General features: G+C 42.9%; 3 gene segments (V, D, J or C); 2 read left to right on the plus strand and 1 right to left on the minus strand.

Annotated features, from left to right (window-relative positions):
• The first annotated feature begins 301 nt into the window (after positions 1–301).
• Positions 302–3,965, plus strand: LOC143331899 (immunoglobulin kappa variable 4-1-like). The segment is given in 2 exon segments: positions 302–352; positions 3,693–3,965. Coding segments are annotated over 2 exon segments (324 nt in total).
• An 18,466-nt stretch (positions 3,966–22,431) lies between these two features.
• Positions 22,432–23,879, minus strand: LOC143331900 (Ig lambda-2 chain C region-like). The segment is given in 3 exon segments: positions 22,432–23,035; positions 23,782–23,818; positions 23,874–23,879. Coding segments are annotated over 3 exon segments (363 nt in total).
• A 255-nt stretch (positions 23,880–24,134) lies between these two features.
• Positions 24,135–26,627, plus strand: LOC143331901 (Ig kappa chain V region K16-167-like). The segment is given in 4 exon segments: positions 24,135–24,144; positions 24,648–24,767; positions 26,078–26,170; positions 26,317–26,627. Coding segments are annotated over 4 exon segments (534 nt in total).
• The last annotated feature ends 642 nt before the right edge of the window (positions 26,628–27,269 follow it).

The following is a 27,269-nucleotide window of genomic DNA, read 5'->3' on the forward strand; positions in this document are numbered from 1 at the left end:
TTTCCTCAATCACATGCGAGATGCTCTGTTAGGGCAGCAGGATCCCATCTATGTTGTTGTTCGGGACAATGTGAGTTTTCACAGAGCCCTCCAGGTTAGAGAGTGGTTCAATATGAACCAAGGTTTTATCAATCTTTTCCTTCCACCGTACTCCCCTTTCCTGAACCCCATTGAAGAATTCTTCTCCTCATGGCAGTGAAAGGTATATAAATGGCAACCTTATACCAGGGTAAATCTCGTGCAAGCCATGGAACGAGCCTGTGGGGCACAGGTGTGGAGGCATGCCAAGCCTGGATACGGCATGCCAGCAGAAAGCACGAGCACCATGACTCTCATCACCATCCTCATCTGGACGCTGGCCTGCTGCTGTTTCACAGGTTCATTCTCTCAGCAACATTTCAAACATGATGTGCTGCCGTTTCTCTCATTTCTTTCTGCTGATCAATGAATGATTTGTTTTTGTCTGCAGGATGCAGCGGTCAGGTGACTGTGACTCAGCCTCCAGTAGTGACATCGACTGCAGGATCCACTGTCACTGTCACTTGCAAAACCAGCACACCTGTTTACAGATGGTCTGATGGTAAAGAGGGTATGTTCTGGTATCAACTTAAATCTGGACAGCCTCCAAAGCTCCTAATAAAACTTGTAAGCACACGAGTTTCAGGAACACCAGCTCGGTTTAGTGGCAGTGGAAGCAGCTCTGACTTCACTTTGACCATCAGTGGAGTTCAGACTGACGATGCAGCAGTTTATTACTGTCAGAGTTACCACAGTGGTGGAGTGTGCACACAGTGATTTGTAGCTGTACAAAAACCTCCCTCAGTCAGACTGCAGAGACACTGAGCTGTTACAGCAGGAACCGACTGCAGCTGCTGAAGAGGAAGAGACTCTGACACAGACCACTGAACACAGAGCTGACAGTAACCTCACCAAGCACAAACTACACATTCACACTCATATATTTGTGTGATTTATATTTTTACATAGTTTTATTGTTATTTCATGTCAGCAACTGTGAAACTAACATTGTTATGATCACCAACATCTGATGACTGGAGTCTTGGTAACCATCGAGCCTGGCTCCATCCAAAGGTACAAAAATCAGCTGAACATCACCACTAAAGCTCAGAGACGCACATGTTGCATTTTGTTTGTTGAACCTGTACAATCATTGAATTTATTACTTTCGTGTGAAGAAACAGACCCAAACACTGTGACTCAGAGAAAGAGGTGGGAGATGATGAAGAGTTTAATGAGTTTAATGATCTTTCCAACAGAGTAACACAGACAAATGTCAGAGATCCAATCATTTGAGCAGACGGTCAGGCCAGGGGGGACAGGTCCAAGAGGGAATCAGCTGAAGTTATAAAAGCATTTAATTTCTTGCTGCTCTTCATGAGATAAAAGACCAAACACTTCATCAAGTTGTTCATCACTTCAAGCTTTATTAGCACAAACATCAACCATCAACATGACAGTTATGAAGCACACTCACATCCAGCTGCTGAGCTACACACATTTCTCTCTAAGTTGTTGTTGTCCAACACTTTACAGCAGTGTTGTTCTCTGTCACACAAAGCTTTAGTTTCCTCTGCAAACATTAAAAGTCATATTGATGAGAGCAGCAGGTGTGTTCCTCCTGCTGCCCCCGACACACACACACACACACACACAGAGCTCCTGTCCTGGGCTCCGGCCAGCCCCTCTAGGCCTGACACTGGCTCCTGTGGAGGGACTGGGTCTGGCTGTGGCCCTTATGGAGGACCTTGCAGGAGTACAGCTCTCCTTGCATCCAGCGCTCCTTGCTCAGGCTCAGGGTGCTGCTGCTGCTGTAGCGTCCGCTCTTCTCCTCCTCGGAGCTGCTCAGGACCCCCTCTGTCACCTGCGTGCCGTCCACCTCCCAGCTCACCACGGCTCCCTCAGGAGAGTAGCCGCTCAGCAGGCAGGCCAGCGTGGCCGAGCCCCCGGAGAGCTGCTCAGAGGAGGGGGGAAGCAGAGAGACCGAGGGCCTGACCGTGGAGCCAGCTGGAGGGGAGAGCAGAGACACACCAGGAGCAGATTAACTCCCACTGTAGGACACACAGCTGAACACGACACACTGACCACACATGACAGAGGTTAACACGACTGTGGACGAGCTGTGAGTGTAAATATAAAGAAATATTGAGAATAATGATGAAGAAATTAAATCTTCATGTCTAATTTATAATGTTTGACAGTAAATAATTCATGCCTTCAATGATTTTCTTGTTTGTCAAAATGTAATGTCTGTATCCAGTTAAAGACTTTGTCATCTGTCTGTTTCACTTCCTTTTCACCACTTTAAACTAACGAACTGTGAACACAAACTACAGCTGGACTGCATGAACATATAAACTGACTTTTTTATTTTATAAACAGATTACATTTCATTCTAATAACAGTTTGAATGTAAAAAATAAGAAATTTGGTGTCATTTTTTAGCATTAAACTTTTCCTCAGACCAATTCCACAAGCGCATTTTGTCTAATAAAAAGTCAATTGAAAATAAAATATGACAAAATGTAACTTATTTGGCATTTATTTAACCTTAATATTATCAGAAACACAATAATAAAGTGAATCTTTGCACAGTGAAAGCCAAATTGCGATTTCAACCAAGTTTGATAAATAACAATAAATATACACTTTTCAAACTCTTTCAGTAATTTCTTATATAATTAGCTCATTTTCCACAATTAAGTTTGATCTTTCATGTTGTAGAAATGATAAATCTGTGATACTTACAGTCAATGATGAGTTTGGTTCCTCCACCAAAAGTCCACCACAGTGATACAAACTGATGAAGTGGCCGTACAAAAACCTCCTGCACTGTCAACAAGCATCTATACACTGAAAAAAGTCTCTGATGAAAATAAAATGACATGTTTCTGAATCTGCAAAGCATTTTAAGTGATCTGGATTGAAATTATTGTATAAATGAAGGTTATTTCTTTCATTTTTCTTTAGTTTTCTGCACCTGACAGACAAACGATGACAGTCTTCTTGGAATAAAGTCATTTTTTTTCACAGTTTTCTATCAGTTGATACTTTGTTAAACGAACATGATGCTTTTTAACTCTGATTTTTTACAAAATCTTGATTAACAGAAGTGAATAACATTATTTATCTGCAGTGAACCCTGTCAGTAAATGAAAGGCAGACAAACAGACACATCATACCAACCACAGTGGACACAAACTTCTCCTTAAATCCTCAACTGCACTTGTAATATAAATATTTCCTTGTGTTCCATTAAGATCATAGATGGTGTCAATCCAAACAGTATTTCTCCTGATTTTGTGTCCCACGTTGCCTTGAGCGTGTTGAGAGCAGAGACATGATTTCCATAGAGAGGAGGCTTTGCATGGTCAGCTGATCCTCCAGTGAACTGAGAAGGTTTATAGTCCTGTGAGTTCAACACTGCAGGACTCACATCTGTCAGTCGACACAGCAGAAAGCACGAGCACCATGACTCTCATCACCATCCTCATCTGGACGCTGGCCTGCTGCTGTTTCACAGGTTCATTCTCTCAGCAACATTTCAAACATGATGTGCTGCCTTTTCTCTCATTTCTTTCTGCTGATCAATGAATGATTTGTTTCTGTCTGCAGGATGCAGCGGTCAGGTGACTGTGACTCAGCCTCCAGTAGTGACATCGACTGCAGGATCCACTGTCACTGTCACCTGTAAAACCAGCAAACCTGTTTACAGAGACAGTTATGGAGACTATCTGCACTGGTATCAACAGAAACCTGGACAGCCTCCAAAGCTCCTAATAAAATATGCAAGGACACCACATTCAGGAACACCAGCTCGGTTTAGTGGCAGTGGAAGCAGCTCCGACTTCACTTTGACCATCAGTGGAGTTCAGACTGAAGATGCAGCAGTTTATTACTGTCAGAGTTTCCACGTTATAAACAGTGCCTTGGTGTTCACACAGTGATTTGTAGCTGTACAAAAACCTCCCTCAGTCAGACTGCAGAGACACTGAGCTGTTACAGCAGGAACCGACTGCAGCTGCTGAAGAGGAAGAGACTCTGACACAGACCACTGAACACAGAGCTGACAGTAACCTCACCAAGCACAAACTACACATTCACACTCACACGTTTTTCCAATTTCAAAAACTGTGAAACTATCATTGTTATAACCGCCAACCCATGATGTTCATTTTCCATGTACATCAGTATCACTTGTGTTTCCTTTACGGAGACAGGTGAGGGCAACGCACCTGAGCACGTAGGAAAATCAAGAGTCAGGATGGCAGACAAGCAAGTGAGGGAAGAAAGCTGAAATATGCTTTGGCATTTCTTTAGGAGTGTCATTCATTACCACACGGATTCACAGACCAGTCAGTGAGTGCAGAGCTGGTGCCCATTCATTAGGTGTGTCCCAATTCAGGGGCTGCATCCTTCGGAGGACCCAGCCTACGCGGTCTCCGGAGGCTGGGTCCTTCGGAGGATCCTCCGTCGGCCGCATCAACTATCGTTAAATGGGACGGTCTAGCCTTCGGAGCATTTCGTGATTGCGTCACGACGTCATAACTTCTTCCCTCCTAACCTGGGAAAAACACACGTACGGGGTGCAGAGATGCGCCCGTACAGCTCCCATCGCTTGTAAGAGGCGCGAAATGTAGCCTATTATACAACTTACAAATTCACCTGATGTGAATATCTTCACAGCTTCGCGTCGGACGGTTCACGCCTCCGCGTCGTCCATTCATTTCTGAAAATGGACACCTCGAAGGGCATTATCCCGCTTATACCATGGTCACTTACGAAAGAAATAATATTAAGTCAATTATTAATACGTTAATCTTGTTTTTTTTACCGTTAAAATCGACTGAGTGGACTATTTAATATCGCTCGTTGTGACGCGTTGCCAAGGTAACCGGCTCTGGCCACAGAACCTGCAGCTCGGTCGGCGCAACTGTTATATTAGATCTAATCAGTGGAGGGAAGTGACATGATTGCTTAATGTTATGTTACGTGATACAAAGTATCATTTCAGAGGGTAAGTGCACCTCTTACCGCTTGTGTGTGTCCAGAGGATGATGCCAAATTTTGTTTCAAAGACTCGAAGTCCACAGATAGTTTCCTAAATCATTTTTATTGCAAGAAATATTATCCACCATTCACTCTGATCATTAAATGTGGTTAAAGGAAACTATAAAATCACTCATGTTGTCTACTGTCTTGCCGCTGTGATAAATAAACTGTGAAATAACGTATGTTCTGAGTTTCTGTTGCCATGGTTACCAACTAGCGTTTGAGCCAGCGCAAAAATTTAGAACAATCAGGCTATTTGACCGGAACTTTTTTATAGTTGTGCTACAACACTTTTTAACGGAGACCCTGCAGCCAATCACAATCGAGTATTCACCCAAAATAAGATATTAGTTGACATGCGAGCTTGTAACATTTGTAAGTGAAGAGTTTTAATAAGGCTAACTGTTAACTGAGCTCCTCATATCAACAGGTCGCCATTATTAAAAAAAACAATCGGTGCGCAAAGCATCTTGGGATATGGGAGGCCGTGAAGGATAGTAGCGACGCATCCTCCAAATACAGGGAAAAGGAGGACGCATTTGTCGGCTGCATTTGGAGGATCCTTCGAATTTGGACGAATTGGGACAGCCTTCGCGCAGCGTTATGACGTAAGCGGCCTTCAAATCCATCCTCCGAAGGATGCAGCCCCTGAATTGGGACACAGCTAGCGTGGCTGCAGGTGAGTCTTGATTGAATGATTGAGTGCAGCTGCGTTCAGGGGAGGAGGAGGCCGAGCCCAACCTGTCAGCCACACCCTGCAGGGAAACACACTCACACCAGACAGACAGAAAGGAGACAGAGGGAGAGGACAAACACAAGACACGAGAGGGAAAAAGGAGGGAAAACTGTGGATCACCACAGTCTGTTAAATATGAAGCTACAGTCAGTGGTCTGTTAGTTTAGCTTAGCATTAGTTTAGCTTAGCATTAGTTTAGCTTAGCATTCAGGCTTCTTGGTGCTTAAAAATGTCATAAGACTGGAAGCAGAGTTAAACAACTAGTCTGGCTCGGTCCAGAGGTTAGAAAATCAGCATGAGCTGCGTGCTGAGCTGAGGAGGCTGCGTCCTGCTAAGTCAGTGGGTCCTGGTGGAGTTTCACATATAAGCTTCTCAAAGAGTGTGCATCTGAGTTGGCTGTGCCTCTGCATAACATTTTTAACTGGAGTCTTCAAACTGGGCAGGTTCCTGTCCGGTGGAAAACATCTTGCCTTGTGCCAGTTCCTACAGTAGGGAGGCCAGCAGGGGTTAAGGACTACAGACCAGTGGCCCTCACATCCGTCATTATGAAGACCTTCGAGAGGCTGTTACTCCAGCTACTTAGACCACAGTTACAGCAGTTGCTTGACCCATTGCAGTTCGCCTATCAGGAGAACATGGGAGTGGATGATGCAGTCCTGTACATGCTACATCAGACTCTTTCATTTTTGGATGGGCCTGGTGGGTATGTGAGGCTGATGTTTTTTGACTTCTCGAGCACTTTTCATACCATCCAACCTCTGATCCTGAGGGGTAAGCTTGAGAAGATGGGAGTGGATCCTATTCTCATCACCTGGATTCACAACTATTTGACAGAGCGACCACAGCATGTTTGACTGGGTGATAGTGTCTTCAGGACTTTGGTGAGCAACATTGGGGCCCCGCAGGGAACGGTGTGTTGTGTATAAATGATGCAGCGATGAAGTGAAGATGATGAAGAAGTTCTCCGCCGATACTGTCTTGTTCATATATAAAAAGGTTTATTAAAGCAAGTACAGCATCTCAGACAGCATGCTATGTCTGGGTGGTTTCAGCCAATAGAATCAACACACACATACAGCATCTCAGACTTGAATTATATAGGGGAGTTGTGTTCATACAACTAACACAGAAGGGTTGAAGAAGACCTAATATGGTTATGGCAGAGCATATACTGCAAAATAAGAGAGGGCCTAATACGGTCATGGCCTCTCAACGTTTATGTTAAAGGTTTACATTATATATGAGTGGAAAGACTCCTCAAGCCCAGGACGTAAGAGTTTCCTGCAGAAGAGCAGATACTACAGGTGTTATCCCCATTCCTCTTTAACCTGCACACTGCTGACTTTGCCTAAAGTCTGCATTGTGTCACATTCAGAAATATTCTGATCATACAGCAGTTGTGGTATGTGTGAAAGGAGAGGATGAAGGGGAATACAGGAGACTCATCACTGCATCCACTGACTGGAGTAAGAGGAATGTTCTCATTCAGAAAACATCAAAGACCAAGGAGATGATTGTGGACTTCGGCAGGAAGAATCTCCCCCGTCTGCCTGTCACAATTGATGGACAGGTCATTGAGGTTGTTCACTCGTGCAGATATCTAGGAGTGCACCTCGACAGCAAACTGGACTGCTCCATACACTCGAGTGCACTGTACAAAAAAGGGCAGAACAGACTTTTCTTTCTAAAGAAACTCAAGTCCTTTGACGTATGTAATGAAATGCTGCACATTTTTTTTTACCAGTCTGTGGTTGCCAGTGTTCTCCTCTGTGGTGCTGTCTGTTGGGGGAACAGTATGGCTGTTAGAGACAGTAACAGGCCGGATAAGCTGATCAGTAGGTGTGCCTCTGTGATGGGTGGGAGGGTGGAATCAGTGGGGTCCATGGTGGAAAGGAGGATGAGACTCACTTCAGAGTCTTCTGCAATAATTTTCTGACTCAGACTGACAAATTCAAGTCTGCTAGTCTTGGAGGGACTGTGACCATCAGCGCCACAGGGAGTTCAGATGTTGGTGATGATCTCAGTTGGTACCTTCAGAAACCTGGACAGGCTCCCAAACTTCTTATATACAGAGCCTCAGAACAATTCTCAGGAACTCCGTCTCAATTCAGTGGCAGTAGATCTGGTTCTCACTACACTCTGACCATCAGTGGTGTTCAGGCTGAAGATGCTGGAGATTACTACTGTCTTGGCTTCCATGGTGGAGTGTCCACACAGTGATTCAGAGCCGTACAAAAACCTCCTTCAGTTTGACTGAAGTGAATCGGCCTGCTGCAGGTGCAGAGGGTTGATGAAGAGACTGATGATGAGGATAACTGGTCCAGTGAACACAAGAGTCATCAAGCAGAACCACAATGAATCTAAATAAAACTGAAACAAACTCACAGACAGTTTCTAAAATGTTGCTTTAAGTTAAATACGCAGAATTAAATTTAAACAACAAAACAGTTGTTAGAAAATAATCACTCATTGCCACAAACATGCAACAGTATTGACACTAACAGTTTTAAATAAAGAAGCATAAAAATCTGCTTCTACATCTACATTCAAATAATTCAAATCCACGTTGCCTTGAGTGTGTTGAGAGCAGAGAGATGATTTCCATAGAGAGGAGGCTTTGCATGGTCAGCTGATCCTCCAGTGAACTGAGAAGGTTTATAGTCCTGTGAGTTCAACACTGCAGGACTCACATCTGTCAGTCAACACAGCAGAAAGCACGAGCACCATGACTCTCATCACCATCCTCATCTGGACGCTGGCCTGCTGCTGTTTCACAGGTTCATTCTCTCAGCAACATTTCAAACATGATGTGCTGCCTTTTCTCTCATTTCTTTCCGCTGATCAATGAATGATTTGTTTTTGTCTGCAGGATGCAGCGGTCAGGTGACTGTGACTCAGCCTCCAGTAGTGACATCGACTGCAGGATCCACTGTCACTGTCACCTGTAAAACCAGTGAACCTGTTTTTAGCAACAGTGATGGAGACTTTCTGTTCTGGTATCAACAGAAATCTGGACAGCCTCCAAAGCTCCTAATAAAATTTGCAAGCACACAAGTTTCAGGAACACCAGCTCAGTTTAGTGGCAGTGGAAGCAGCTCCGACTTCACTTTGACCATCAGTGGAGTTCAGACTGAAGATGCAGCAGTTTATTACTGTCAGAGTTTCCACTATATAAACAGTGCTCCTCTGTTCACACAGTGATTTGTAGCTGTACAAAAACCTCCCTCAGTCAGACTGCAGAGACACTGAGCTGTTACAACAGGAACCGACTGCAGCTGCTGAAGAGGAAGAGACTCTGACACAGACCACTGAACACAGAGCTGACAGTAACCTCACCAAGCACAAACTACACAATCACACTCATACATTTGTGTGATTTATATTTTGACATAGTTTTATTGTTATTTCATGTCAGCAACTGTGAAACTAACATTGTCATGATCACCAACATCTAATGACTGGAGTCTTGGTAACCATCGAGCCTGGCTCCATCCAAAGGTACAAAAATCAGCTGAACATCACCACTAAAGCTCAGAGACGCACAAGTTGCATTTTGTTTGTTGAACCTGTACAATCACTGAATTTATGAGGTTTTTGTCATGAAACGGACCCAAACACTGTGACTCAGAGAAAGAGGTGGGAGATGATGAAGAGTTTAATGAGTTTTATGATCTTTCCAACAGAGTAACACAGACAAATGTGAGAGATCCAATCATTTGAGCAGACGGTCAGGCCAGGGGGGACAGGTCCAAGAGGGAATCAGCTGAAGTTCTAAAAGCATTTAATTTCTTGCTGCTCTTCAAGAGATAAAAGACCAAACACTTCATTAAGTTGTTCATCACTTCAAGCTTTATTAGCACAAACATCAACCATCAACATGACAGTTATGAAGCACACTCACATCCAGCTGCTGAGCTACACACATTTCTCTCTAAGTTGTTGTTGTCCAACACTTTACAGCAGTGTTGTTCTCTGTCACACAAAGCTTTAGTTTCCTCTGCAAACATTAAAAGTCATATTGATGAGAGCAGCAGGTGTGTTCCTCCTGCTGCCCCCCAACACACACACACAGAGCTCCTGTCCTGGGCTTGGGCCAGCCCCTCTAGGCCTGACACTGGCTCCTGTGGAGGGACTGGGTCTGGCTGTGGCCCTTATGGAGGACCTTGCAGGAGTACAGCTCTCCTTGCATCCAGCGCTCCTTGCTCAGGCTCAGGGTGCTGCTGCTGCTGTAGCGTCCGCTCTTCTCCTCCTCGGAGCTGCTCAGGACCCCCTCTGTCACCTGCGTGCCGTCCACCTCCCAGCTCACCACGGCTCCCTCAGGAGAGTAGCCGCTCAGCAGGCAGGCCAGCGTGGCCGAGCCCCCGGAGAGCTGCTCAGAGGAGGGGGGAAGCAGAGAGACCGAGGGCCTGACCGTGGAGCCAGCTGGAGGGGAGAGCAGAGACACACCAGGAGCAGATTAACTCCCACTGTAGGACACACAGCTGAACACGACACACTGACCACACATGACAGAGGTTAACACGACTGTGGACGAGCTGTGAGTGTAAATATAAAGAAATATTGAGAATAATGATGAAGAAATTAAATCTTCATGTCTAATTTATAATGTTTGACAGTAAATAATTCATGCCTTCAATGATTTTCTTGTTTGTCAAAATGTAATGTCTGTATCCAGTTAAAGACTTTGTCATCTGTCTGTTTCACTTCCTTTTCACCACTTTAAACTAACGAACTGTGAACACAAACTACAGCTGGACTGCATGAACATATAAACTGACTTTTTTGTTTTATAAACAGATTTCATTTCATTTTAATAACAGTTGGAATGTAAAAAATAAGAAATTTGGTGTCATTCTTTTTTTTTTAGCATTAAACTTTTCCTCAGACCAATTCCACAAGCACATTTTGTCTAATAAAAAGTCAATTGAAAATAAAATATGACAAAATGTAACTTATTTGGCATTTATTTAACCTTAATATTATCAGAAACACGATAATAAAGTGAATCTTTGCACAGTGAAAGCAAAATTGCGATTTCAGCCAAGCTTGATAAATAACAATAAGTATACACAATATTTCAAACTACTTCAATCATTTCTGTTATAATTAGTTCATTTTACACAATTAAAGTTGATCTTTCATGTTGTAGAAATGATAAATCTGTGATACTTACAGTCAATGATGAGTTTGGTTCCTCCACCAAAAGTGTACCACAGTGATACAAACTGATGAAGTGGCCGTACAAAAACCTCCTGCACTGTCAACAAGCATCTATACACTGAAAAAAGTCTCTGATGAAAATAAAATGACATGTTTCTGAATCTGCAAAGCATTTTAAGTGTTATGGACTGAAATTATTGTATAAATGAAGGTTATTTCTTTCATTTTTCTTTAGTTTTCTGCACCAGACAGACAAATGATGACAGTCTTCTTGTAATAAAGTCATTTTTTTTCACAGTTTTCTAACAGGTGATACTTGGTTTAATGAACATGATGCTTTTTAAATTTGATCATTTCCAAACTCATAATAAGCAGAAGTGCATTACATTATTTATCTGCAGTGAACCCTGTCAGTAAATGAAAGGCAGACAAACAGACACATCATACCAACCACAGTGGACACAAACTTCTCCTTAAATCCTCAACTGCACTTGTAATATAAATATTTCCTTGTGTTCCATTAAGATCATAGATGGTGTCAATCCAAACAGTATTTCTCCTGATTTTGTGTCCCACGTTGCCTTGAGTGTGTTGAGAGCAGAGAGATGATTTCCATAGAGAGGAGGCTTTGCATGGTCAGCTGATCCTCCAGTGAACTGAGAAGGTTTATAGTCCTGTGAGTTCAACACTGCAGGACTCACATCTGTCAGTCAACACAGCAGAAAGCACGAGCACCATGACTCTCATCACCATCCTCATCTGGACACTGGCCTGCTGCTGTTTCACAGGTTCACTCTCTCAGCAACATTTCAAACATGATGTGCTGCCTTTTCTCTCATTTCTTTCTGCTGATCAATGAATGATTTGTTTTTGTCTGCAGGATGCAGCGGTCAGGTGACTGTGACTCAGCCTCCAGTAGTGACATCGACTGCAAGATCCACTGTCACTGTCACCTGTAAAACCAGCACACCTGTTTTCAGATATGATGATGGAAGTGAGGCTTTGTACTGGTATCAACAGAAATCTGGACAGCCTCCAAAGCTCCTCATAGCACTTGTAAGCACACGACATTCAGGAACACCAGCTCGGTTTAGTGGCAGTGGAAGCAGCTCCGACTTCACTTTGACCATCAGTGGAGTTCAGACTGAAGATGCAGCAGTTTATTACTGTCAGAGTTTCCACATTATAGACAGTGCTCCTGTGTTCACACAGTGATTTGTAGCTGTACAAAAACCTCCCTCAGTCAGACTGCAGAGACACTGAGCTGTTACAGCAGGAACCGACTGCAGCTGCTGCAGAGGAAGAGACTCTGACACAGACCACTGAACACAGAGCTGACAGTAACCTCACCAAGCACAAACTACACATTCACACTCTTACATTTTTTCCCATTTCAAAAATTGTGATACTATCATTGTTATAACCAAAACCCCTTTATGTTCATTTTCCACATACATCAGTATCACTTGCATTTCCATCATGAGGTCAGAAAGATTTAAAGTCTTTTATTGTGACTGAGAACAGGAGCAAACTGATTGAGTTTCCAAGCTTGAGGAGGAGTCTAGGGGGAGTCGACAAGATAAATGTAGATCCAGTCCTTTCCAAGAATGCAGACTGACAGGTCATGACGGAGACAAGTCCGGGCAACACACCTGAACACAAAGGAAAGCAAGAATCTGGACGGCAGACAAGCAGGAAAGGGAGGAAAGCTGATATACACTTGGCCGTTTGTTCTGGAGTCTCAGTTACTTCCTCGTGGATTAACAGACAATTCAGTAAGTGGAGAGCTGGTGTTTATTCACTGTGGCTGCAGGTGAGTCTTTGTTGAATGATTAAGTGCAGCTGTGTTCAGGGGAGGAGGAGGCCGAGCCCAACCTGTCAGCCACACCCTGCAGGGAAACACACACCAGACAGACAGACAGGAGACAGAGGGAGAGGACATGCAGAGAGCCATCCTGCAAAACAGATGCTGCAGATATGTTTCGAGAAGGACACAACATACAAAGAAAGTTTCAGCTCGACGGGAAATCAAGTTGCAAGAGATGGGGGAGTGTATGATCAGAAGATTGACGATACTGTTGTGTGGCCAGTTCGACCTGTCTGGATATCAGAAAACCCTTGTGTTGACCTTGAACTGCTCAGGATTCAGCACAGTAATCCGATTTCATTGTTGAATATTATAGTTACACAGACCAGAAATATAAATTATGGGTTCAGATTTTTACAGATGGATCAAAGGATCCTCAAACAAACGCAACACGGTCTGCGGTTGCTGTGCCCAGTTACAAAGTAGGATTCAACAAGAGAACAAGACAATGCAGCAAAAGGGAGACATCTACATGCAATACAAAACAGAGTGAGTATAACAAGAAGTACACAAGAGGAAGGAACAAGTCACACTAAGCAGACTGAGAGTTGGCCAAAAGCAACCTTAACAGCACACTTTTCATCATGGGAAAAAAATCCAACAGGCCTTTGCGATCAGTGTCACGAGGCTGAGACTGTAGAGCATATTTTCATGTCATGCAGGAAATTTACACACGAGAGACGAGTTATGATGACACAGTGATGGACAATAGGGCAGGTGGAGGACAACATTAGAAATATATTAGAGCGTGGTGACAATGAGCAGGGGAGGAAATGGATTTCCCGTTGTCAAAGAATGATGGACTGGACAGATGGATCTCGGGACATGACACAGTATCAGCCTTTCATGGATAAAGATGGAGAGTGAAACGAGAAGATGGCAGTAATGAAACATCGTTCTTGTGTCACAGAGAGAAAAAAAGCAGAATTAAAATTCAACAACAAAACAGTTGTTAGAAAATAATCACTCATTGCCACAAACATTCAACAGTATTGACACTAACAGTTTTAAATGAAGAAGCATAAAAATCTGCTCTAACACCTACATTCAACGTGTGTTGAGGGCAGAGAGATGATTTCCATAGAGAGGAGGCTTTGCATGGTCAGCTGATCCTCCAGTGAACTGAGAAGGTTTATAGTCCTGTGAGTTCAACACTGCAGGACTCACATCTGTCAGTCAACACAGCAGAAAGCACGAGCACCATGACTCTCATCACCATCCTCATCTGGACGCTGGCCTGCTGCTGTTTCACAGGTTCATTCTCTCAGCAACATTTCAAACATGATGTGCTGCCTTTTCTCTCATTTCTTTCTGCTGATCAATGAATGATTTGTTTTTGTCTGCAGGATGCAGCGGTCAGGTGACTGTGACTCAGCCTCCAGTAGTGACATCGACTGCAGGATCCACTGTGACTCTCACCTGTAAAACCAGCAAACCTGTTTACAGATGGTCTGATGGCAATGAGGAGTTGTCCTGGTATCAACAGAAATCTGGACAGCCTCCAAAGCTCCTAATTAAACTTGCAAGCACACGAGAATCAGGAACACCAGCTCGGTTTAGTGGCAGTGGAAGCAGCTCCGACTTCACTTTGACCATCAGTGGAGTTCAGACTGAAGATGCAGCAGTTTATTACTGTCAGAGTTACCACAGTGGTGGAGTGTTCACACAGTGATTTGTAGCTGTACAAAAACCTCCCTCAGTCAGACTGCAGAGACACTGAGCTGTTACAGCAGGAACCGACTGCAGCTGCTGAAGAGGAAGAGACTCTGACACAGACCACTGAACACAGAGCTGACAGTAACCTCACCAAGCACAAACTACACATTCACACTCATACATGCATTTTTTTTCCCCGTTTCAAGAACTGTGATACAATTATTGTTCAAACTAAAAACGCATTATGTTCATTTTCCACCTACATCAGTATCACTTGCTTTTCCATCATGAGGTCAGAATGGTTCAAAGTCTTTCACTGTGACTGAGAACAGGAGTAACTTGAGTCAATGAGTTTTCAAGCTTCAGGAGGACTTGAGGGGGAGTCGGTCAGACGAATGTTGGTTCACATCCTTTCCAAGGATGTGGACTGACAGGGCATGGACAGAGACAGGTGAGGACAAGGCATCTGAGCGCATAGGAAAATCAAGAATGAGGAAAGCAGGCAAGCAGGCAAGGGAAGAAAGCAGAAACATACTTTGGCATTTCTTCAGGAGTCTCAGTCGTTACAATATGGATGAACAGACAATTGAACAAACACGAAGTGGAGAGCTGGTGCTTATTTACTGTGGCTGCAGGTGAGTCTTGATTGAATGATTGAGTGGCTTTATTCTTCAAGTCTTTTTTCAGTTTAACCTCCAAACTTGATATTAAATTCAACTCATTTGAGGCTCTTGTATTAAAACCATCTCCATCAACTGTGATTTGCTTTGTCCTGGACAACAGCCTCTAATCTGACTGTCTCTCCTGTCACATGTGGTGTCACATCAGTTTCTAATTAAATTCAGATCTTCATCCTCCAGGAGCTTCAGCCTGTCCTCTTGTCTCTCTCTCCCTCTGTGAGTCTGTCCTCTTTCCAGGCCTCCATGGTGGAGAGGAGCTCAGTCATGTGGGTCAGCTTTTATCAGTTTGTTGATACCTGCAAGTTGCTTAATGTCCTCCCAGATCCACATTCTTCATATATGTTTACAATCTACACTGAATATAATTTGTCACCCTGATTGTCTGCACTGTAATTTAACTCTCTTGGTCTGTTCTGTACACATGACGTCTCTGGTATTTCTGGTGGTCCTGGGAGAGGGACCCTCCTTTGTTGCTCTTCCTGAGGTTTCTTCCTTGTTTTATCCATTAAAGTGGAACGGCTGGTTTGGGACCCAAGAGGAGCGCTACCTGGAGTCTCTGAGAGTCTTAGCTGAGGCACACTTGGTGCTCCATGCGTAGTGAACAACAGATCCAGGAAATGTTTGGCGAAGCAAGCAGCAAACAGTTCCACTGAATCTTGAATCCAGACCGGGTAAGGCTAGAGACATAGTCAGAGACCCAAGGCGAAGGTGATTACCAGGGATGTGGAGAACAGGCAAGGTGAGGGACAGGTGAGGTCGATACCGGGGAAGCAATCCAAAGAATAATGCTGGAGAGTCTTGCATGAAGGTCACGAACAAACTGGCAAAGAGTGAGTGGAAGAGAGCTGCTTAACTTTTGTACTGATTGGTGATGAGTCCCAGGTGTGTGTTGGGTGATTGAACAGGTGGGTGTGGTTGAATGGTGACGAGTGCTGGCTGAGCAGGTGAGCAGATGAGAGGGAGAGTGGCAGCAGGTAATGAGCTGACGAGTGTGACATAAAGCAGATTTTTTGGGAGTTTTTCCTTCTTTGAATCAAAGGTCTAAGGACAGAGGCTGATGTATGCTGTGCAGATTGTGAAACCCCTTGAGGCAAATTTGGAATTTTTGATATTAAGGAATAAAATTTGCCTGACTTGACTGATTCAACAGATGAATCAGAAATTGGCTACAGTGGATTATAATTTACTTCAGTTCAAACCTGTTGTGATGTTGTTATGAAGCCTGGAGGGAAACATCAAGCGATTGATCACCTGAAACACTGAGTGTGAAAATAAGCTCATTAAAAATCATGACGTCAGCGTTGATGCAGTTTACCACCAGGGGACGCCATTTGTCTGTGAATGAACCCAAAGTCAGAGGCTCCACCTCACCTCTGCTGTTTCTGTTTCACATGAACAGGTGTGTGTTTGCCTTCTTCACTATATTTGCATGACTTTGATGCATCACTGCTCCTCACACTTTAAGTTCTTGTGTCACAGAGAGTCTGAACTGTTTTCATGCACTCACACTGAAAACTGCATCAGGATGATGTTGCCAATAACTCTGATTGTCATGTTGGGTTTTCTGAGTCAGGGTGAGAGATTTTACACATGTTCAGAGTAAATTCAGTCGCTTCTCTCGTCTTGACTTTTGCTTTGAACATGTTTGTTGTTGTCTTCTTTTAAAACCTGAGCTGCTGCTTCAGATGACTTGAAACATGTTTTTCTTTCCTCATTTCAGAGTCTTCTGCCAACAAGTTTCTGACTCAGACTGACAAATTCAAGTCTGTTAGTCATGGAGGGACTGTGACCATCAGCGCCACAGGGAGTTCAAATATTGAAGATGATCTCAGTTGGTACCTTCAGAAACCTGGACAGGCTCCCAAACTTCTTATATACCAAGCCTCAGAACAATGATGATGATGAAGAGACTGATGATGAGGATAACTGGTCCAGTGAACACAAGAGTCATCAAGCAGAACCACAAAGAATCTAAATAAAACTGAAATAAACTCATACACAGTTTCTAAAATGCTGCCTTAAGTTGAATATGCAGAATTAAAATTCAACAACAAAACAGTTGTTAGAAAGTAATCACTGATTGCCACAAACATTCAACAGTATTGACACTAACAGTTTTAAATGAAAAAGCATAAAAATCTGCTGTAACACCTCCATTCAAAAGATTCAAATCCACGTTGCCTTGAGTGTGCTGAGAGCAGAGAGATGATTTCCATAGAGAGGAGGCTTTGCATGGTCAGCTGATCCTCCAGTGAACTGAGAAGGTTTATAGTCCTGTGAGTTCAACACTGCAGGACTCACATCTGTCAGTCAACACAGCAGAAAGCACGAGCACCATGACTCTCATCACCATCCTCATCTGGACACTGGCCTGCTGCTGCCTCAGAGGTCAGGAGCATTTTGAACATCACATTAGAAGATAATTAGTTCAATAAATCCATTCGCGTGCAATGCGTAATTCATAGAACAAACATGTACAGTCAGTCTGCCAATTCATGTTCAGTGTTTTCTCTTTATTTCAGGATCTAGTGGTAAAGTGACTGTGACTCAACCTGCCGTCGTCACATCTTCTCTTGGATCCACAGTCACTCTGACCTGTAAAACTAACCCAAAAGTTTATACTTGGTCAGATGGAGATAGTAGAGTGTATTGGTATCAACAGAAGTCTGGAGAAGCTCCAAAGTTGGTGATCAAACTTGGGACAAATCCTACAACTGAGTTTTCTTCTCGATTCTCTGGAAGAGGAGACGGAGTGAATGCTGCGATGACCATCAGTGGAGTTCAGACTGAAGATGCAGCAGTTTATTACTGTCAGAGTCTCCATCAAATAAACAGTGCTTGGGTGTCCCCACAGTGATTTGTAGCTGTACAAAAACCTCCCTCAGTCAGACTGCAGAGACACTGAACTGTTACAGCAGGAACCGACTGCAGCTGCTGAAGAGGAAGAGACTCTGACACAGACCACTGAACACAGAGCTGACAGTAACCTCACCAAGCACAAACTACACATTCACACTCATATATTTGTGTGATTTATATTTTTCCATAGTTTTATTTTAATTCCATATGAAAAACTGTGAAAATAACATTGTTATAATTACCAACATTTCATGTTCATTTTCCACACATTAGCATCATTTGCTTTTCCATCACTTTCCACTGACACCGTAATCCACAAAACTCTGAACATGTCATTTATTCCTTTGAACAAACACATTTATCTTTGTCAGAGGTTCATATTTTACTGACTGATGCCACTCTCATCTCTGACACATTGAACATGAGACTACAGTCAGTGGCCGCTTAGCTTAGCTTTGTGTGATGACTGTAGTCTTGGTAACCATCGAGCCTGGCTCCATCCAAAGGTACAAAAATCAGCTGAACATCACCACTAAAGCTCAGAGACGCACATGTTGCATTTTGTTTGTAGAACCTGTACAATCACTGAATTTATGAGGTTTTTGTCAAGAAACAGACCCAAACACTGTGACTCAGAGAAAGAGGTGGAAGATGACGAAGAGTTTAATGAGTTTAATGATCTTTCAAAAAGAGTAACACAGACAAATGTGAGAGATCCAATCATTTGAGCAGACGGTCAGGCCAGGGGGGACAGGTCCAAGAGGGAATCAGCTGAAGTTCTAAAAGCATTTAATTTCTTGCTGCTCTTCATGAGATAAAAGACCAAACACTTCATCAAGTTGTTCATCACTTCAAGCTTTATTAGCACAAACATCAACCATCAACATGACAGTTATGAAGCACACTCACATCCAGCTGCTGAGCTACACACATTTCTCTCTAAGTTGTTGTTGTCCAACACTTTACAGCAGTGTTGTTCTCTGTCACACAAAGCTTTAGTTTCCTCTGCAAACATTAAAAGTCATATTGATGAGAGCAGCAGGTGTGTTCCTCCTCCTCCCGACCCCAACACACACACACACACACAGAGCTCCTGTCCTGGGCTTGGGCCAGCCCCTCTAGGCCTGACACTGGCTCCTGTGGAGGGACTGGGTCTGGCTGTGGCCCTTATGGAGGACCTTGCAGGAGTACAGCTCTCCTTGCATCCAGCGCTCCTTGCTCAGGCTCAGGGTGCTGCTGCTGCTGTAGCGTCCGCTCTTCTCCTCCTCGGAGCTGCTCAGGACCCCCTCTGTCACCTGCGTGCCGTCCACCTCCCAGCTCACCACGGCTCCCTCAGGAGAGTAGCCGCTCAGCAGGCAGGCCAGCGTGGCCGAGCCCCCGGAGAGCTGCTCAGAGGAGGGGGGAAGCAGAGAGACCGAGGGCCTGACCGTGGAGCCAGCTGGAGGGGAGAGCAGAGACACACCAGGAGCAGATTAACTCCCACTGTAGGACACACAGCTGAACACGACACACTGACCACACATGACAGAGGTTAACACGACTGTGGATGAGCTGTGAGTGTAAATATAAAGAAATATTGAGAATAATGATGAAGAAATTTAATCTTCATGTCTAATTTATAATGTGTGACAGTAAATAATTCATGCCTTCAATGATTTTCTTGTTTGTCAAAATGTAATGTCTGTATCCAGTTAAAGACTTTGTCATCTGTCTGTTTCACTTCCTTTTCACCACTTTAAACTAACGAACTGTGAACACAAACTACAGCTGGACTGCAGGAACATATAAACTGACTTTTTTGTTTTATAAACACATTTCATTTCATTTTAATAACAGTTTGAATGTAAAAAATAGGAAATTTGGTGTCATTTTTTAGCATTAAACTTTTCCTCAGACCAATTCCACAAGCACATTTTGTCTAATAAAAAGTCAACTGAAAATAAAATATGAGAAAATGTAACTTATTTGGCATTTATTTAACCTTAATATTATCAGAAACACAATAATAAAGTGAATCTTTGCACAATGAAAGCCAAATTGTGATTTCAGCCAAGCTCAATAAATAACAATAAATATAAACAATTCAATCTCCTTCAATAATTTCTCATGTATTTAGCTCATTTTACACAATGAAGTTTGATCTTTCATGTTGTAGAAATGACAAATCTGTGATACTTACAGTCAATGATGAGTTTGGTTCCCCCACCAAAAGTCCACCACAGTGATACAAACTGATGAAGTGGCCGTACAAAAACCTCCTGCACTGTCAACAAGCATCTATACGCTGAAAAAAGTCTCTGATGAAAATAAAATGACATGTTTCTGAATCTGCAAAGCATTTTAAGTGATATGGATTGAAATGATTGTATAAATGAAGGTTATTTCTTTCATTTTGCTTTAGTTTTCTGCACCAGACAGACAAATGATGACAGTCTTCTTGTAATAAAGTCATTTTTTTCACAGTTTTCTATGAGGTGATACTTGGTTAAATAAACATGATGCTTTTTAATATTAATAATTTCCAAACTCACAATAAGCTGAAGTGAATTACATTATTTATCTGCAGTGAACCCTGTCAGTAAATGAAAGGCAGACAAACAGACACATCATACCAACCACAGTGGAAACAAACTTCTCCTTAAATCCTCAACTGCACTTGTAAAATAAATATTTCCTTGTGTTCCATTAAGATCATAGATGGTGTCAATCCAAACAGTATTTCTCCTGATTTTGTGTCCCACGTTGCCTTGAGTGTGTTGAGAGCAGAGAGATGATTTCCATAGAGAGGAGGCTTTGCATGGTCAGCTGATCCTCCAGTGAACTGAGAAGGTTTATAGTCCTGTGAGTTCAACACTGCAGGACTCACATCTGTCAGTCAACACAGCAGAAAGCACGAGCACCATGACTCTCATCACCATCCTCATCTGGACGCTGGCCTGCTGCTGTTTCACAGGTTCATTCTCTCAGCAACATTTCAAACATGATGTGCTGCCTTTTCTCTCATTTCTTTCTGCTGATCAATGAATGATTTGTTTTTGTCTGCAGGATGCAGCGTTCAGGTGACTGTGACTCAGCCTCCAGTAGTGACATCGACTGCAGGATCCACTGTCACTGTCACCTGTAAAACCAGCACACCTGTTTATAGCAGCAGTGGAGAATATATGTTATGGTATCAACAGAAATCTGGACAACCTCCAAAGCTCCTAATAAGATATGCAAGCACACGAGAATCAGGAACACCAGCTCGGTTTCGTGGCAGTGGAAGAAGGTCCGACTTCACTTTGACCATCAGTGGAGTTCAGACTGAAGATGCAGCAGTTTATTACTGTCAGAGTTACCACTATACAACCAGTGCTCGAGTGTTCACACAGTAATTTGTAGCTGTACAAAAACCTCCCTCAGTCAGACTGCAGAGACACTGAGCTGTTACAGCAGGAACCGACTGCAGCTGCTGAAGAGGAAGAGACTCTGACACAGACCACTGAACACAGAGCTGACAGTAACCTCACCAAGCACAAACTACACATTCACACTCATAAATTAATTGCTTTCTCTTAAAAGTACATTAAATTGCTCTGCTGTCTACAAAGCAGACAAGTGTTGCCTCAACATTGGTAGGCCTGGCCCATATTATCAATTACGGGACTCAAAGTACAGACCAGGAGACAAGAGTAAGAAACCAAACCAAATTTATTAACAATATGCATAACAGAAAACACACTCATAAGGAGCGGAGAGAACAAACAAAAGGTGCACTTGATGAGAGGAACAAACAATTTCTCCACGTGGGAAGCTGAGGCCTGGCAACGGCTGAACGTGGCTGGTAGGCACTGCGAACAGACAAAGCACAGGTGAAACAAGAAAAACCACCGGCAAAAGACAGAGATCGCAACTAGGCACAGACTGGAAGTACTCACTGAGCTCGGTTCTGGATGACTCATGGGAGAGATCAGGATAATCGGGCAACCACTCTAGCTCCGCCTCTTCCATTAGTACCTGAACTCGAATCAGGCTCATGTGCTCCAGGTGCGCTGCCTGAGAGGCGGAGTCAGCTGGGTGCAGGGAAACACCCAGCTGAGACAGACAGACACATAACACTGGGGTAAAGGGACACAGAGAACACTAGGAGCAGACAGATTGAACCGATCTTCACAAACATACTTTCACAAAATCGGTTGTTCATGGGTTTATTGTCAAGATGAAAACAAGCATTTTTGATATTTTTCTATCACTGTATCAAGTTCATTATGATTTTAAAAAAATTACATTAGAGACGAATATTTACAAGATCAGTCCAAAACTTTTCATTCTCCACAGAGAGGAGAATCAGCTGAAGTTATAAAAGCATTTAATTTCTTGCTGCTCTTCATGAGATAAAAGACCAAACACTTCATCAAGTTGTTCATCACTTCAAGCTTTATTAGCACAAACATCAACCATCAACATGACAGTTATGAAGCACACTCACATCCAGCTGCTGAGCTACACACATTTCTCTCTAAGTTGTTGTTGTCCAACACTTTACAGCAGTGTTGTTCTCTGTCACACAAAGCTTTAGTTTCCTCTGCAAACATTAAAAGTCATATTGATGAGAGCAGCAGGTGTGTTCCTCCTGCTGCCCCCCAACACACACACACACACACACACACACACACAGAGCTCCTGTCGTGGGCTCCAGCCAGCCCCTCTAGGCCTGACACTGGCTCCTGTGGAGGGACTGGGTCTGGCTGTGGCCCTTATGGAGGACCTTGCAGGAGTACAGCTCTCCTTGCATCCAGCGCTCCTTGCTCAGGCTCAGGGTGCTGCTGCTGCTGTAGCGTCCGCTCTTCTCCTCCTCGGAGCTGCTCAGGACCCCCTCTGTCACCTGCGTGCCGTCCACCTCCCAGCTCACCACGGCTCCCTCAGGAGAGTAGCCGCTCAGCAGGCAGGCCAGCGTGGCCGAGCCCCCGGAGAGCTGCTCAGAGGAGGGGGGAAGCAGAGAGACCGAGGGCCTGACCGTGGAGCCAGCTGGAGGGGAGAGCAGAGACACACCAGGAGCAGATTAACTCCCACTGTAGGACACACAGCTGAACACGACACACTGACCACACATGACAGAGGTTAACACGACTGTGAACGAGCTGTGAGTGTAAATATAAAGAAATATTCAGAATAATGATGAAGAAATTTAATCTTCATGTCTAATTTATAATGTGTGACAGTAAATAATTCATGCCTTCAATGATTTTCTTGTTTTTCAAAATGTAATGTCTGTATCCAGTTAAAGACTTTGTCATCTGTCTGTTTCACTTCCTTTTCACCACTTTAAACTAACGAACTGTGAACACAAACTGCAGCTGGACTGCATGAACATATAAACTGACTTTTTTGTTTTATAAACAGATTACATTTCATTTTAATAACAGTTTGAATGTAAAAAATAAGAAATTTGGTGTCATTTTTTAGCATTAAACTTTTCCTCAGACCAATTCCACAAGCACATTTTGTCTAATAAAAAGTCAATTGAAAATAAAATATGAGAAAATGTAACTTATTTGGCATTTATTTAACCTTAATATTATCAGAAACACAATAATAAAGTGAGTCTTTGCACAATGAAAGCCAAATTGTGATTTCAGCAGAACTCAAGAAATAACAATAAATATATACACAATATTTCAAACTCCTTCATTCATTTCTTATGTAATAAGCTCATTTTACACAATTACGTTTGATCTTTCATGTTGTAGAAATGACAAATCTGTGATACTTACAGTCAATGATGAGTTTGGTTCCTCCACCAAAAGTCCACTACAGTGATACAAACTGATGAAGTGGCCGTACAAAAACCTCCTGCACTGTCAACAAGCATCTATACGCTGAAAAAAGACTCTGATGAAAATAAAATGACATGTTTCTGAATCTGCAAAGCATTTTAAATGATATGGATTGAAATTATTTTATAAATGAAGGTTATTTCTGTCATTTTTCTTTAGTTTTCTGCACCAGACAGACAAATGATGACAGTCTTCTCGTAATAAAGTCATTTTTCTCACAGTTTTCTATGAGGTGATACTTGGTTTAATGAACATGATGCTTTTTAATAATAATAATTTCCAAACTCACAATGAGCAAAAGTGAATTCCATTATTTATCTGCAGTGAACCCTGTCAGTAAATGAAAGGCAGACAAACAGACACATCATACCAACCACAGTGGACACAAACTTCTCCTTAAATCCTCAACTGCACTTGTAAAATAAATATTTCCTTGTGTTCCATTAAGATCATAGATGGTGTCAATCCAATCAGTATTTCTCCTGATTTTGTGTCCCACGTTGCCTTGAGTGTGCTGAGAGCAGAGAGATGATTTCCATAGAGAGGAGGCTTTGCATGGTCAGCTGATCCTCCAGTGAACTGAGAAGGTTTATAGTCCTGTGAGTTCAACACTGCAGGACTCACATCTGTCAGTCAACACAGCAGAAAGCACGAGCACCATGACTCTCATCACCATCCTCGTCTGGACGCTGGCCTGCTGCTGTTTCACAGGTTCATTCTCTCAGCAACATTTCAAACATGATGTGCTGCCTTTTCTCTCATTTCTTTCTGCTGATCAATGAATGATTTGTTTTTGTCTGCAGGATGCAGCGGTCAGGTGACTGTGACTCAGCCTCCAGTAGTGACATCGACTGCAGGATCCACTGTCACTGTCACCTGTAAAACCAGCACACCTGTTTACAGATGGTCTAATGGCAATGAGGGTATGTTCTGGTATCAACAGAAATCTGGACAGCCTCCAAAGCTCCTCATACAATTTGTCAGCACACGAGTTTCAGGAACACCAGCTCGGTTTAGTGGCAGTGGAAGCAGCTCCGACTTCACTTTGACCATCAGTGGAGTTCAGACTGAAGATGCAGCAGTTTATTACTGTAAGAGTGTCCATGAAATAAACAGTGCTCCTCTGTTCACACAGTGATTTGTAGCTGTACAAAAACCTCCCTGACTCTGACACAGACCACTGAACACAGAGCTGACAGTAACCTCACCAAACAAACAGAAATTCACATTCGTGCATTGTCATAAACAACCCTGTTCCCCAAAAAGTTGGGACACTGTCTAAAACTGCTCTTGCAAATAGTACAATGAAGTACAATGAAGTTGGGTATTTCATTATCTACAGTACATGATGTCATTAAAAGACTGGAGAAATCTGTGTACGTAAGGGACAAGACACAAAACCAGTCCTGGATGACCATTGTACATATGTCATTGTAAACAGACACAATTATGTCGTGGACATCCCTGCATGACCTCAGGAACACTTCCAAAAACCACTGTCTGTCAAAACACTGCATCACTGCATCCTTGAATGCAAGCTAAAACTCTTCCATGCAACAAGGAAAGCGTACACAAACCAGATCAGGTAACATAGCTGCCAGAGAGAGATATAGATATAGATATAGATATAGATATAGATATAGATATAGATATGTTTTGGAGCAACATATGCTGCCAAGTAGACAAAGGCCTTGGTTATTTCAGCAAGATGATGCCAAACCACATTCTGCACGTATTCCAACAGCACAGCTCGGTTGTAAATGATACCAGCTGCACTCCTGTAATCTTTAGTGCATATCAGAAAGTGTGTTACTAACATTGTTACGATGACTAACATCCCATGATATTCATTGTCCCCAGACAGTCATATCAGTCACAGCTATAAAATAAACATATTACCTCATAAAACAAAGATACACCTGCATGTTACTTGAATTATCCTAAATGAAACACCTTGATCTGGATACAAACCTGTTAATGAGAACAAAGTCATGTGAGAACACAAAGAAGCAAAAAGGAGAAGAAACATAGAAAGATAAAGAAGAGAATAAAGTTGATATTTTCTAGATGGACCTTTAATGTCTGAATGATGGTCAAGATGATGAAGTGTGGCTCCACCTCACCTCTGCTGTTTCTGTTTCACATGAACAGGTGTGTGTTTGCCTTCTTCACTATATTTGCATGACTTTGATGCATCACTGCTCCTCACACTTTAAGTTCTTGTGTCACAGAGAGTCTGAACTGTTTTCATGCACTCACATTGAAAACTGCATCAGGATGATGTTGCCAATAACTCTGATTGTCATGTTGGGTTTTCTGAGTCAGGGTGAGAGATTTTCAACATGTTCAGAGTAAATTCAGTCGCTTCTCTCGTCTTCACTTTTGCTTTGAACATGTTTGTCGTTGTCTTCTTTTAAAACCTGAGCTGCTGCTTCAGATGACTTTAAACATGTTTTTCTTTCCTCATTTCAGAATCTTCTGCCAACAAGTTTCTGACTCAGACTGACAAATTCAAGTCTGTCAGTCCTGGAGGGACTGTGACCATCAGCGCCACAGGGAGTTCAGATATTGGCAATGATCTCAGTTGGTACCTTCAGAAACCTGGACAGGCTCCCAAACTTCTTATATACTCAGCCTCAAGTCGCTTCTCTGGGACTCCGTCTCGATTCAGAGGCAGTAGATCTGGTTCTCACTACACTCTGACCATCAGTGGTGTTCAGGCGGAAGATGCTGGAGATTACTACTGTATGGGTGTGCACACTGGCCCAGTGTTCACACAGTGATTTGTAGCTGTACAAAAACCTCCCTCAGTCAGACTGCAGAGACACTGAGCTGTTACAGCAGGAACCGACTGCAGCTGCTGAAGAGGAAGAGACTCTGACAGAGACCACTGAACACAGAGCTGACAGTAACCTCACCAAGCATTATCCACCATATTTTCCATATTCACGTGCGGAGCAAAAGTACAAATTTAAGCCACTTTACCTGAGTCTTTCCATCCTCTGCCACTTTATACTCATACTCCACCACATTTTAGTGTACTTTTCCTTGGGCCAGGTTTTGAGTGAAGGACTTCTACGTGTAATGGAGTATTTTTAAACTATGGTATTGCTGCTATTACTCATGTAAAGGATCCAAATAGTTCCAGTTCTTCCACCACTGACTGCAGACCTGGCTAAAACTCTTTTTGGAGCTATTTCGCTTAAAGTCAAAAAAGGGCAGTGTTGATCAGATGTATGCTATTAAATACTTTTAAGTCAGTTTGAGTGACATGAAGCATCACTGCCGACCATGAACAGGATGTCAGGTCTGATGCAGGGTCTATTCTTCTTCCTTACAGTCATGTAACTATACACACCACAGCAGTGATGGAAGAAGTCCTCAGATCTTTTCCATAAGTAAAAGTACTAATAACACACTGTGGA

This window comes from Chaetodon auriga, chromosome 14, assembly GCF_051107435.1.
Source record: "Chaetodon auriga isolate fChaAug3 chromosome 14, fChaAug3.hap1, whole genome shotgun sequence".
Lineage (NCBI taxonomy): Eukaryota > Metazoa > Chordata > Actinopteri > Chaetodontiformes > Chaetodontidae > Chaetodon > Chaetodon auriga.